The sequence below is a fragment of the Sabethes cyaneus genome, chromosome 3, assembly GCF_943734655.1.
Source record: "Sabethes cyaneus chromosome 3, idSabCyanKW18_F2, whole genome shotgun sequence".
Lineage (NCBI taxonomy): Eukaryota > Metazoa > Arthropoda > Insecta > Diptera > Culicidae > Sabethes > Sabethes cyaneus.
In genome coordinates this window covers 73,504,578-73,519,504 of record NC_071355.1, presented here as the reverse complement: position 1 = coordinate 73,519,504, position 14,927 = coordinate 73,504,578, and the positions used below count along the sequence as shown (strand labels likewise).

The following is a 14,927-nucleotide window of genomic DNA, read 5'->3' as shown; positions in this document are numbered from 1 at the left end:
AAAGATGTAAAATTTGATGAAAGGTCGATTCTGTATGCTGACGAGAAAAATGTGAAAAGAAACCCTGAAGAAGACATACCACTTATATATAATAAGTTTCCCTTTAGAGTAAGAGGGGGGATGTGATGTTCAACCTGAAAATGGCTGTGAATTCCATGATACACCGGTTCCTGTTGAACCAGGGGAGGCTGACTCAGATGAAAGCGATGCTCTTGAAATCCAGATAACACAACCGTTCTTTGAACGTCTAACAAGCCAGCTGTCGTATGCTCGAATCTCGACTGAGAGAGACTATTAGAGTCAATAGGATTAGCTCTAGCATTAGTAGTAGCATTAGCCCCCCAATTGTCCTGTACACTAACGGCTGGATGTGATGTCTATCGAACACTAAGGAAGGAGACCCAGCTGAATACGGAAACTAGCGTAGAATCACGTCACTAGGTATTACACTCAAAATATTTTGCCTGGTAAACCTTTACCAAATATAGTTGACAATCAACGCTACTTTTCAGTGGTTGCAAGAACCATTTATCCGATTACATTCGAAGCTCAAATAAAACTAATAGCTTTTACTCCTAAAAATTTATCTGAATAGATTAATTTCGAAGTAGAATCAAACAGCTGAACAGTTGAAAAAATATAATAACAATATCTCTCACTTAACCTATCACAGTAGTGTTCTGTGGTCACCATAGCCTATCACTAGCACCGACGGATGCGCCGATCATTCATTTACTATTTGCCAACCGGTGGTGGCACCCAGCCACCGTACTTCCGTTCTAATTCTTTGGCGACTGCAAAAATCAGGTGATCTTGACCGGGACTAGCAATTATCTGCAAATCAAAATGATACATATTAAAATTTAGATATTTGATGCAGTTCACCTCAAAGCTTACCTGTACAGCCATGGGCAGTTTATTTCTGTCCAGTCCCACCATACAGGACGCTGCCGGAAGTCCAAGCGTATTGAACACCATGAGATAGCTCGTATCGACCAGTTTGTGGTAGATTTCGAAGTGTCTATGGGCAGTATTTGGGAATACAGGGTAAATGAAAATTCCATTCGTTCCGAGCATATCGATAAAGTCCTTTCGCAGCAGTTCGGTTTGTTCATCCAAAAATGTTAGCCTCGAGTTGGGAATATAATTCTGAATGATATGTTGCATCGGGCCAATGGCTACCGACGGTAAATCGGAATCAGAGCATCCGCATAGGTACTTGAGAATCTCTTTGCCAAACGTAGTATTTGGTTGATCATCAGTCTGCAGAGTATAGATGGTTTCGATATCCTTCATTCGTAGCATTTTACACATGGAAATGTCCAGCGACCAAATGAGTCGCTTAATGTTAACCTTCTCTGCGTTAAAATGATTTACAACTTTTTCAATGGCGGCCCGTACGTCCGGTTGAATCGGTTCGGTTAAACCAGTTGGACCATCATTTTCCATGTAGTAATATTTCAGGTCTGTGAGGTTCACCTCTGTATCTAAGGATACAGTGGTTCCCTCGGGATCTCTCATTGCTTGCAAGAGGAGCGGAAGATCTTCAGCGTATCGGCACATCGCACCTGGGGTGAAAAAGTTGCCCCACGTTTCATCTTCACACGATGGATGGTGACCATATGGTGATACAACGAAAGGTGACGGTTTGTGACCAAAAACACCCACAAAAGCGGCAGGTAGCCGCGAAGATCCTGCTATATCCGTGGTAACCCCCATCAGCGATGCGGCTGAGCTTATTAGAGCTGCTTCACCACCCGAAGAGCCTCCGACTGTTCGCCTTAAATTGTATGGATTTTTTGTTAGACCGGTGCATTTATTGTAAGTTTCCCAGCACATGCAAAGTTCTGGAGTGTTGCTAACCAGTAATATGATACCTCCGTTCTTTTTAATTTGTTGGATTACGGGAGCATCCTGTTCAGCAATTCGCCTTTTCTTCAGTTTTCTTCCACCCGTATTACTCATACCTTTGACTCCTAGGCTTTCCTTGATGGTGATGGGCACACCGAGAATGGGTGTTTCTTTCGCCATCTGTTCTTCAGTTTTCATACCACTCGCAATTTCCTGATCTATCCGCCGGGCGTCTTCCAGAGCTTGCTGGAAGCGGTCTTGCACGATAGCATTTAAGATAGGATTAACCTGGCGGCAGCGATTAATGTAGGCGGTGATGACCTGTTCACTTTTGATCTGTCCGCTTCGAATTTTGGCGGCTAGCGTTACGGCCGGTATCTGGAGCAGTGGATCGTCCAGTGGTGGCAGATGCTTGCGTCGTATCCGGGTGCTGACGACGTACGAGTAGGGAATAACGAACCAGCTGAACACGTGCATTGCACCACGCAACAATCGTCGGATGGCATAGCTCATAATTCTGAAAATATGAAGAGCATAGAAAAAGGTGGGGTTAGAAAGCAATGAAATTGACTGCAGAGGTTGATAAATTATTTAAGTGCATTTACATGCCACAAAAGACGATCATTAAGACTGTCGCAGTGGCCTTTTAACCCAATGCCCTTCTGGCATACAAAAATATTTTACAATTTTACAATTATAATCTCGCGTATCTGTAAATAAAACAAACCCCCGAATAAAATAGACCCCACAGTGAATCTCAGCTTCATATTTAATAACAACTATTTCTATCTTCACGCGGTACCAACTGAGAGATCTGATCATTGTCTTCATACCAGTGTGGTACTGTAAACAGAGCTGTGCACGATTGTCCTCTGGCAAGACATGAAGTTGACCACGAAATAAGAACTACGACTGGAAACTTGAATCTCACAACTCCAGGAACTCTGTTGGACGATGACACGTGGACGTTATCAGACTGAAACCTGAAGCCAGTAACGTTGGACTTGTCACCAATGCGTCGAAGACAAAATACATGTTGGAGGAGAGGCTCCAAGGAGACAAGTATTAGCATAGCATCCCGCCAAGAATTCTGATTGACGCTAGCGAAATACAAAGACGTATTGTGACCGTACCGTGCCCCCTTCCCTATTAGCGTACGAATAAAATTTCTACCATAAACGACAGTGCACTATGAGATATCAGGCACTTGGACGTTCCGAAGCGAGTTGGCTATGGAGTCCCAGCTAGCGCTATTAAACGCATTTCTCACGTCGAGCGTGACAACTGCGCAATAGCGAATACCTGTCCTCTTGCGCTGGATCCTCGGCACCTCGGCTTTCTTAGTGACAGACAAGATGGCATCCACCGTAGATTTGCCTTTTCGGAAGCCGAATTGGTTCCTTGACAGACCGTTTGTACCCTCAGTGTACTGTACGAGTCTGTTAAGGATAACCCTTTCCAGCACCTTGCCGGCAGTATCGAGCAGACAGATCGGCCTATATGACGAGGGGACACCCGGAGGTTTTCCCGGATTCGGCAATAGGACCAGGTTCTGTCGCTTCCATCTGTCCGGGAAGTGGCCAGCTTCCAGGCATCTACTCATTACTGCCCCGAATAATTCGGGAGCCTCCAGAATAGCCGCTTTGGGCATATGGGCATATTCGGGATTCCGTCTGGTCCCGCTGCCTTGCTCACCTTTAGGGATTTAGCGATCTCAATGAGTTCCTCGTTCGTAACCGTTTCTTCCTCCCCGAGCTCTAAACCGCCGTCGCCCACGTTACTTTGGATGTTCGGCACGGAGGCCGACCATCCTACGCTATGGTCTGAGATACTGGAGATACTTTGCCATTACGACCCTGTAGGCATTACCCCACGGGTTCGCATTGGCACTGGCATTCAACCTTTCAATGCAGGCTCGCTATTATTCCACTCTTAAGCGCTGCGCGTGCAGCAACTAGTGCTACTTGACATTCTGCTGTGCCCTCGTCCGAACGAGCTCTTTGCATAATTCTCCTTGCACGAAAGCAGGCTCCGCGGAGTTCCGCAATTTCTTCTGTCCACCAGTAAACCGGTGACCTACCATACCTAGGTCGGCTTTTCCTAGGCATGGTGGCGTCACACGCTCGCGATAGCATCTCAACCAAATGATCAGCGTTCGGATAGGGCATATCGCGATCGCCGCACTCTCTTCGGATCGCTTCCACAAATACTTCAGGATCGAAGTATGATGTCTTCCATCGACGGGTGGTTGGAGTGTTGGCTATACCCGCCGCCTGCCGCCTCGTTATCTGACCAACACCATAGCGGACCGCCTGATGGTCACTGTGAGTGTAGCCATTGTCTACCCTTCAGTCGCCTATCAGACCTGGATTGCCGAATGTCACGTCGATGATAGACTCTGCACCATTCCTACTGAAGGTACTAGTGGTGCCGATGTTGGCCAGGTCTAGGTTGAGCTTTACCAGAGCCTCAAGCAGAATACGATTCCTATGGTTCGTGCGACGACTTCCCCACTCAACCGCCCAAGCGTTAAAGCCGCCCGCCACAACCACCGACCTTAGACCAGTCAGCACAACTGATACTCGGTCTACCATCCGCGTAAACTGCTCGATCGACCAACTCGGCGGAGTGTAACAGTTGCAGTAGAACACTCTACCCACTTTGGCAACCGCAAATCCCTCGTCTGCAGTTGACACCACCTCTTGAACCGGGAACCTGCTTGTCGTCCATATAGCCGCCATCCCGGACCTATCCGAGACCCAGTTACCGTTTCCGGCAGGGATGCGGTATGGGTCCGAGATGATGGCAATGTCCGTCAACGACTCAGTAACTGCTTGGTATAACAACTGCTGGGCCGCGTGGCAGTGGTTCAAGTTTAGTTGCGTTACCTGCACTACGCCCGTGTTTTAGTCGCCGGCGCGTCTGCCGGGCACTTTGGGCCTCCTGTTATGTGCTTAGCGTCCCGTTGGCCTGTACATATCAGGCACTCGGGTGGCGCAGAACAGTCCTTCGCTATATGACCCGCACCGCCACATTTTCTACACAGGTGGCTTCTGTCAGGCCCCTTACAGCTCCAGGACTTGTGCCCTCGCTCAAAGCACCGGAAGCAAGCCTCCGGCTGCTGGAACACGCTCAGTGGGCATACGGACCATCCCACCTTCAGCTTGGCCGCCTTCAGGGCTGTATTTCCGTCTACTAGTGGAAGTCTTATTGTAGCTACCTGGGTTCCCGCCGGTCCCTTGCGCAGACGAACTGCTTCGGTAGTTACCACCACGTTACATTGCTCCTTGAGAGCTCGTGTCAGTTCGACCGCTTCAGTGATCTCGTCCAGGTTTTTAAGCTGGAGAGTCATCTCAGGCGTTAGTGCGCGGATCTGTATGCCATCACCAAGGACCTTTTCTGCCAGCACTTTGTAGGCAGAGCCCTTCTCAGTGGCATCCTTTTTGAGCTCAAGGATCATGTCACCGGTGCGGGAGCGGCGGATACTCCGCACATCCGCGCCAAGACCCTTCAGCTGCTCGTCCCCTCTCATGGCTTTCAAAACTTCTGCATAACTCAGCCCCTCAGTTTTGAGGATAAGGGCATCGCCTTTGCTCATCTTTTTTCTGACCTCTTTCGGTGGAGTTCGATCCTCCTCCTTCTTCCTGGCCTTCTTCTTTTTCACTGTTTCCAACCGATTGTCGGGTGCTAACTGCATCTTATTGCCCTCGGTGGGATCCTCCGTTTGCTTGCGACCCTCAGCGATCAAGCGCTTCTTCGGGCCCGTGGGGGTTTCTTCCCCTGGGGACTGCCTTGCGCGTTTAGTGGATACCTTGTTGTCACTGGACTGCTCCGTAGTCGCAAGGGCCACGGTGTGGTCAGTCGTTGACAGGCAGGCATCCGTTTGTACAGACCTCGATACAAACGCCTTCTCTACCACTTTTACTCGTGCTTCGAGTTCACTGTATTCCTTCGTCGCAGCACGCATGGTGCCCTGAAGCATAAGCAGACTTTGTTTCAGGTCCTTCGCTAGGGTGCTGCGGCCTGCCACGGACTCGATAATGGCATCGAGCTGATGAGACGCCGCTACCACTCTTGGTAGCATGTCTCTCTTTCATTCCACTGCTTTTATTAGCGACGGGCCATTCATCGCTGCGTCCGGCGTAGATGCAGTTGGAGCGACAAGTGTGCCGCTTCACTTTCCGCTTACGCTGGCGTTTCTACTCGTATCCATCGGCGGAGATCGCTGGATACCACTTCTTGCGAACGGATTATCTCATCCGTCCGCGCTCACTGAAATAACGTTTTTTCCGCTATTTACGGCGATACTAATGCATTTTACCACATCAGCTTTGCATGAGTCGGTTGCCGGAGTCACTAGTTAGCTAAACCTTTTTAAAATTTTCTTTTCTATGCATTTATGTAGCCGTAAAAAGCGGAAGAGAGGAGACGCGAAGAGAATCTCTCATTGTCACATAGGTTAATTTGAAAAATTACCCGAGAAATGATAAAAACTTGTCTTAAACGAACTATATTTGACACATCAGGCTGATTGATAAAATCTACAAAAGTGGACGCTTATTGACAGAACGCACGAATATGTTGACATATGTAATCAGGATGTATTTACCATGCGGCATTTAATTGATAAAATACAAGATTTTTGCTTGATAGCTTTTTCAGCTAGAACTAGATAAATTTATTCAGTTATGTTCCAGCTAAAATTGAACCGAGCGGAGCTCTATAAAATAAATGCCAGTTGCAAACACACATTTATAGACGATAAACTGATCTGTTGAATTTTAAACAGCATGTATAAAATATTCATTCTCATGTTTTATCCAAAAATTTGGAGTAAACAATGACAACAAGTTAGTTGCGTTTCAAGAATAATTATTCACTTGATAAGCAATTTTAGGTGAACATGTTTGAGGAAACTTCAAAACAACCGTTTAACGTTGAAAGCAATCTCACCATAGTGAAACCTATTAAACAGAACCGAAAGTATCCCACTTGATGGCAGTAGTAGCATAAATTATTAGGTATCAACACAGTTGATTATAAGCTTTCGAATTTGTTTTTCAAAACAAAATCATTCTCCGCTTAATAATAAACGTATAGGTAGGTGCCAAAGTGCCACCAAAAACCGAACAGATAAATGTTTTGTGCCCGAGGTTTCGCTTGTTAATACTGGCAGTAAACAGAACCGCTCAATGCTGAACAAGCAAAACAATTTCGGTTGTGCCCGAAGCTTCGTTTTTTTTGTTACAGAAAAACAATTGGATTAAATGAATGTCAGCTGGTGACACCGTTTCGAAAATATCCAAATTTGACGTTGTAAAAACGTTACTATGACGCACAAGAGCTATCGGAGTTATGAGTAATTTCGATATTAATAACGCTATTTTGCTACTTAAGATGATTATTCGAATGATAAGGCATGTTTTGTTATGAACGATGAAAAGCCCATTCGATTAGATAGCTTTCAACTTGCGAACTGATAAGGCAAATATACCTATTGCTGATTGATATAGGTGATATTGTTTACTTTCTTCCAACCTTTGTTCGCCGCTTGTCAATATAGACTTAAGAATAAATTACCGCCAGGTGAGGATTTACACGTATTTATTTCTAAGTACGTATAAATTGCAAAGCATATATCTAGTTTGATTTTCGATAAGGCAAAGTAAGTAGTTTTTAAATACAATTTGTTTCTTGAAGAACTGAAAAAAGGGAAGAGAAAATTAGAACCAAATTGAAAAGTACAGAGAATTCTAGACAGGCATTAAAGAAAACTAAATCAAATTGCCATAAAATGTGTACAGATTCCGGATAATACAAAAACATAGAATAAGTTAATTAAATTTTAACTACATATCAAGCATGATAAAGTCTAAAAAATTAGACATTAGAAGAAAAATTAATGAAAAATAGGCAGCAAGAATAAACGCACTTGATTGAAAATGAAAATGTAATCCAGTTCATTACCGGCAAGCGACACTGTTCAAGTGATCACATTCAATTCGAAGTTTGGTGCTATTTTAGAAGGTTCAAGCTGATTTATTCATACGTACGACAAGTTGAAAGTCCATCATATCAATTTAAAATATGCGCGTTGTCGGATAGAGTTCAATATATTCGTCTGAAAAGTGGATGTGAAAGTACCAAGAAACTGCTGGACCGTAATGGAGAGCTGTAAAATCCGGTGAGAGTAAGTTTCTTTTTAGGCCACGTGCTCAAAAAAGCAATAAAAATATTGTTACCTGCCTATTTTCCGGCGTAGTTAGGTGAATACGATAAAATATTGTGTTTATCATCTTTAATCATGGTGTTTTAAACTCACCAGCCGGTATGCTGTTAATAGTATAACCTAGGTGAAGAAACTTGACTGTTCTACAGAGCGTATCATTGAATCGATTTGATTCAGCTATGGTTTCGTTTTTTTAACGACAGCTAAAGTGGAACGCATTTTAGTGAGATGTCTTCTATTTTCAACGCACACGCTTAAATTAAGCGTGTAACGTTGAAAGCTCGAACAAAGCTAATGGTGTTCCGTTAGACATGGTAATAGAGAAATTTTTACGCTTCTATTATACCTATTAAAGAGCTGGATTTATCGCAGGAACTAACCATGAAAAATAATTTTGCTAATTAACACGAGTTTGCACACAACGTATGGAGTGAATTGAAGTGAATTAGCCAAAAGTAGAACAAAAATGAGCTAATTACCACTAGCGACAATCAAGTGTCATCATAGAAGCTAAATGCATAATTTTTGGGTGTGCTAATATGCATCCACATTATAATCTGGCGAAAAATTTCCAAAAGGAAAAGCAAACAGGTGAAGTTTGTAAAATTGTATAAGAAATGGATATTGTTTTTGTAAGCTGGAAATTAACAACTGAAGCTTTTTTTTCACAAAAGCTAGCATTATCAAAATATTATACTTTGGAGCTACTTGTCAGTCTGAACATCACAAGACTTTGGTAAAGTTGATAATTACCTCCTTGCGGGGAAAGTTCACATTTGTTTACCTGACCCCCTAAACCGGACGAAAATGAAGCTTTATGGCAGGCCAAAAATAAAACAATAATCATCACAATTGATTAAAGGCTAACCAATTTGCTACTGGAAAGCAAAATTATTCCTCATACATAAGCGTCCAAAGTACACCGAAAACCGGTCTCGTGGACTTTGTGTTCAGTTAAATTGAACTGAACAGGCAAACTTCTCCTGTTTCATTTAGTGCACAAATCTTTATCACGGCGTACATAACATCAGTTCACAAGAAAATAAACAATGATGTTATACAACAATTTGCTAATTTATGCTCCCGTTATCCCGTCTGTCTGTCTGGCTATAAATGGCACGGGGGCTTTGTGATAATGTTATCAGTATCGCAGTTCATGTATATTGGTTCCGTGAGAAAATAACCAGCATATTTGAGTTCGCGTGGGGCAAAGCATAGAATAGCTTAGATAATTGTACAGTTTTGTAGTTTATGTAAAAAACAACGATCTGGGATTTCATTTTTTTCACATGGCTTTTACATGATGGTTTAATAAAAAAAGTTTGTGAATTGATTCTTTGGCAAACTAATTTAAATGATTTACCGTTGGAGTTTATTTATTTAGTAACTGAATACCAGATCTAGACTACTAGAAATAAATCATATATTGGTATTCGGGAAAATAATCCAAATTCAGCTGCAACTCTACTTTACCCGGATCGGTCGTCGGATATCGGTAATTCTAAAAAATCGATATATCGTTTTTTGCATACAAGAAACTATCAGTTCCGAAAGCTGACCGTTGGCCGGCTCGGACGTCGGACTACAGGGGGGCTTTGAACCGTCCAGCTTGCCAGGTCTCGCTGATAATATGACTACTATTCATGCCAAAGTTTTATTTATTTCAGTACTCTTCATGAAGAGTACATTTTTAAGGCACTTACCAACTTCACCATAATGGTTCCCCACTTACTTATTTATTAATCCCACCAACCGTCACTCACACCACCTTCTCCTACTCCTTTTTTCTCCACGTGTGGACTCATCACTGCGACCAGTATAGTTGATCTTTTGTGATATCGCCCGGGTGTTTGCTGTATGACCTGCACTACATTTCTTTTTGCTATAATCGCTATTGAGTGAGCGATATGCTTCTTAAATTTTATGCGTACTTGTGTGTATTGGGGTTTACCCTTCCTTCAAAGCTTGATCTACTTTACCCACTTATTCCTCGCTGCCAGTACTATCCCATATTATAGCCGTCCCTGTCGAGGACTCATTCGTACCTCTGACCAGTACACTTAACTATAGGAGGGACATTTGCACTGTCAAGAGGCTTCAGAGGGTCAATATAGAAATCAGCATGAACGAAGGTTAAATGAGGGGCCTGAGAATAAACCCATGCTAAAAGTTACTTGACATCGAATGGCTTGATTCTACTAAGATTCGAACCCACGAGTGGTCAAAGCAGACTCGGTAACCTAGCGGCTACGGAGCCACCCTTCTCCTACTCCTTAGCCTACCAGTTTATCTCCCAGCTGGTTGTACATCTGTTTTCATTCCGGCCATTCCAGGTGCAAGAGAAACAACTCCCTTTTTCCTTATTGGGACATTCGTGCCTCGTCAGAGATTAACACCATTATGTCTATCGCCCTAAATGATCATCGGTTTATTTTAACAAAATATGTACTCTAATAGTTCGGTTAAGAACGATCAAGTCGTTCCGGAGTTTAGGTGTAACAAGATGCTTAAGCGACTTAGTTTAAAAAACAGTACGTACATCATAGCTATTGCCGTTAATACAAATGATACATTATATTGCGGCGTCGTAAATACAGAAGAAAAAAATTCACTTTCTTGAAAAATATTGTACATAATAAATAACCTTTACTCTTCCCGAAAAGATAATAAATAACTCTACAATTGCTCTTTACTAGGGTGACCACAAGTCCTGATTTACAACGAAAAATCTAGATTTTCAAAATGAAATCCTGCTTTGCTGATGAAACTGAAACAGAAACGTTTTAAAAGTCCTATTTAGGCAGGTTTCAAGAAACAGGTTATCTTGTTTTCATAAATATTTCGTTATCCGATATTACATTTTCAGTTTCGTAATTGTAGCATCCCAATGAATATTTTTGTGAAATAGTAGCTTGTTCAACTATTGTACAGCTAATTACCGGGTAACAAGCGCGTGACAAGCTGCTATTCAACAAAAATGTTTGTTGGGATACTTTCAACAGTTTTACTGCTGTAGACTCGACGTCGAGACTACCGGCGCGCAGTGGCGCCAGTCAGAACAAAACTGAGACAAAACTAATAAAATTGGTAAAGTAGCATGGAACTTACATATTTTGTATATAACTGTGAACCAAATTGGCTACTAAAACTTAAACTTTTCAAATATTTAAAAAAAATCAATAAGGCCATTACAAATATTTTATAAAGTTTTGTCCTTCCGCACGCTATGTCCGAAAGAACTTATTATTTTACTTACATGCACCTCAGATTTCTCTTCACAGGATGTTAGTATTGGCCAAAACAATTAATTTAAAGAACGTCTTAAAATATTCTATCTTGGGTTTTTAAAAAAATCAATCTTCAAGGTTATTTAGGGGTCATCCCCACTCAAGTGATCATATCCGTTGTAATCGACCACCTCTGATTCCAACCAAATTTGGTATAATTGCTCATTCCGACCCCACATTCAATTTCCCAAAGTTTTGAACGGATTGATCAATCCCTCTTGCAGTTAGGTTTCTTCATTTTTCTCAGATTTCGAAAAAACTCATTTTTCATTGTAAGTTAAATAAGTGCCTTCGGACACAGCGTGTTCCGGTGTTTGGCCACTGAAGGGGGGGGGGGGGGGAGGGAAACGTGAGAACCGAATCTATTCTTGCTTATAATATACACGTTATTATTTTCTATGCAGAAATCTACGAAAACAAGACAAAAACGAAGGAAAATTTTTTTGGACGGTTTACGGAAATTCCATTATTCGAATTTCCGTTTTTGTTTCGTGCTAGAAGCGTTAGCTCATCTTGTACACTCATTTTTCGCGTTTTTCAGACAATTGATTTTATAAAAAAAAAATTGACTCATATTGCGGAGTTTCCTCCTATTTAGAGTCTCACGCGAAAATTATTAGCGTGGTTATTTTCTGCGTTTGCCACACATGTTTGCAATTTAGCAATTTAAACCATCAATGTTTCGCTATTGCTTCCTCACTGCACCCCTCCTTGCTAGACAAGCATATTTTCAATGTATTTAGTAAGTGCAGGATAATAATTATTTAAAAACGGATTTGCGTAGGGCTCGTAAAATTGCTGCAAGGTACAATATCCTACAAATTATTTTTCTGTCCCCCGATTTTTCAAACCAATTTCCAAGGGGGGGGGGGGGGGGGTGACAAAAACTTTGAAAATGATTTGCAATGGCCTAATTAGGGTGTCTCTAAAATAATTTTCTAAGAAAAGTTTTATAACTACTTGAACTATTATTTTTATTTTGTGTTTTTTTGCATTGGGTTAATTAGGAGAAGTAGTAACACTCAGCAATCTCTAAAGTTGAGCCACATTTAAAAATAAATTTTGAATTAATAGAAATAGCACTTTCTCCAGCTAAAAACCATGTTTATTCAATAAAATTTGAATATCAAAGTGTCACTTCTGCTCTGCTGGCCTGGCACTAACCTTTAGCTGCTAAATGCTCAAAGATTTACTTAAAAAATATCTGTAATAGTATTGCTAGAAGTAATTACAAAGCGGAATTGCCCAAAAACACATGGTTCTATAAAATACGGCAAGAATGCACCACACTGGTTCCAATAAGATTCTGCACCGTCTCACCAAACGAAAGCTACACAGGCTTGGTGTGAGAACAATTTTTCGGATTTTACTTCTTCGAAAGAGTGGCCTACTTCTTCGCCTGATTTGAAACTTCTCGACCTCTATGCATGGTTTTACATGCTAAGCAAACTAGGGAGCATCAAAAACAATGATTGAGGATACTTTCAAACAAAGTTTGGAGAAGATTTGGGATGAAATGCCTCAGGATATCGTGCGTGCCACCTGTAACGCTTTTCGACAACAATTGCGACCGCAAGCAAAGGGAGAACTTTGAATTGGACTAATTTAAAACAAATGTTATGGATAAACTTTTTGCCGCTTTTTTGAAATTGCCGCTGGACAATTATTATATCGAACTACCAATCTCGTCTCTCTATATACATACTTTCAGCTACTTAAATAAGATTGCCCTTTAACTTCTAGTCGCGAAGAACTCTTAATTGGAATGATCGCAGTGTCGGTTTCGATAACAAACTTGTGATGAGTAATTCGCTGCAAGTACGCACACTATAAATGAATGCAGCTCAATCACCGACTTCCTTGATAATACTGAAAACTTGAGGGAAGTAAGAGGTCGCGAAAACCTGACCTATCGTCGATACCGCTCTGTTCAACATTTGCAGTTTAATCTGCAGTGGATGCATGTGCTGCGTGTCAACTGTATGCCTTTAATCGCATTGTTAATTAAACTGCGATATTTTTAATTTTTTAAACACAATATTTTCACATCATTCTGTAGTAGAAACACAGTTTAGAGGAATAAACCAGACCTTTCATCACGGTTGATTATCTATACTATAAGGAAATGAGTCAAAGTCACCATAATCGACGGTAAGGTTTTACGACATCTCATTCTTAGAGCCTATTATACATTTGTATTACCTATTTTCCCCCAAAGTAAAAACCTCACAGAACCAGAACAATAAACATTTTTATGTCCGAAGTAAGTTGCTATTCTACCTTCAGAAACCTGTATTATCATCTCCACGAAAAATCAGCCCAAAAATGATGGCGAACCTCTTTTACCAACCATCCATCAACCTTGCACATACCTTCTTATGTAGGGGCTATAAATGTTGACCTTATGCTGTGTTTATGGTTTATCGGAAATTGTCGAGCCTTGCTGTCGAGATATTCTCTGATTAAACTTTTGTTGACTTCACAGGAAAAATCGAATCACACATTCGTACACACTTCAATTTACAAGTACTTTTTAAGCAAACTAGTATAAAACTTCACATCAATTGAACACTTTTTATGCACCTTACTGCTCAGGTGAATAGTGAAATCTGTAATTACACACGCGGTACACTGAGACTGACGGCGTCGTTGTCTGAGCTTCACGGCAGACAGATGGTTGGTTGCGTTCTCTTTCTCCCGACTCGGATTGGCGTATGCAGAAGCGTCGATTGAAAACCTGATCAAGTACCGCTGTTTGCTTATTAAAACCTGACCATCCACCTAGCGGCGAGAGGTATTCTATCTTATCTATGCTAGCTTTGCCTGTGCATTCAAATTTCTGTTACCGTTTTGAATTGGGCATTCATATTCATTTATTCATATTCCTTATGGGTTTAAAATGGGTTTAGTTGTCACAAATCAAAGTCCAAACCCAAAAAGTTTTTATTTTGCAAGCCCTCGAAAGTTTGTAAATCGTTTTGACCTCATGACGATTTCCATGTTTTTATATAAAAATCATAACGTATAAGAGTGATGAGAGCAGATGAGAGTCCATTCGTCAAAAAAGTTTTGCTCAATCGGAGAAGAAAGCTGAACTACGTCTGTGTATACAAACAACTACCATCGTTCTTTGCTGGTCTATACAGATATTGATTGCAGTATGGAAAAAGCGATAACACCTTAAAAGGATATAAGAGTGCATAACTGTGACTTATTAAGCAATCAATGCACAATAACAGTCACGCGTTTGCCCTTTGAAAGCTGGGCTCGAGCCTCAAGCTTCCACCAGCTGCCCACTCGATGAGACTTACTTGTGAAATTCACGCCTCGCCATCCGACAGCCTTCGGTGAAAAGTTCCAGCAGCATTTCCACTGCAGCAATTGCGTAGGATAGCATTTCCCACAAAACACCTTCTTGTACCTACTGCACTCGCACTGCACTGCACTTCACTTTCGACGATCGTTTGATGTGACAAACTCCGAAAGCGGTCGATTAAGTTTGTTAACTAAACAGTTTGTTGAAAGTTGCGACAACTGCGGAAAGAGTCCACTCGCGTTAC

The 14,927-nt window shown here is 41.7% G+C and overlaps 1 protein-coding gene across 2 annotated transcripts; it reads right to left on the bottom strand.

The window, feature by feature from the left end:
* Positions 1-582: 582 nt before the first annotated feature.
* LOC128742058 (fatty-acid amide hydrolase 2-B) lies at positions 583-14,927 on the bottom strand. Of its 2 annotated transcripts, XM_053838252.1 has the most exons (4): positions 13,951-13,971; positions 13,740-13,810; positions 898-2,368; positions 583-834 (listed from the first exon to the last, which is right to left on the bottom strand). In XM_053838252.1, the coding sequence occupies exons 3-4, from the start codon at positions 2,362-2,364 to the stop codon at positions 736-738; spliced, it is 1,566 nt and encodes a 521-aa protein (XP_053694227.1). In that variant the 5' UTR covers positions 2,365-2,368; positions 13,740-13,810; positions 13,951-13,971; the 3' UTR covers positions 583-735. The 2 variants fall into 2 exon arrangements, with proteins under 2 accessions (XP_053694227.1, XP_053694226.1); XM_053838251.1 differs by lacking the exons at positions 13,740-13,810; positions 13,951-13,971 and adding an exon at positions 14,679-14,927 and having other exon boundaries at positions 584-834.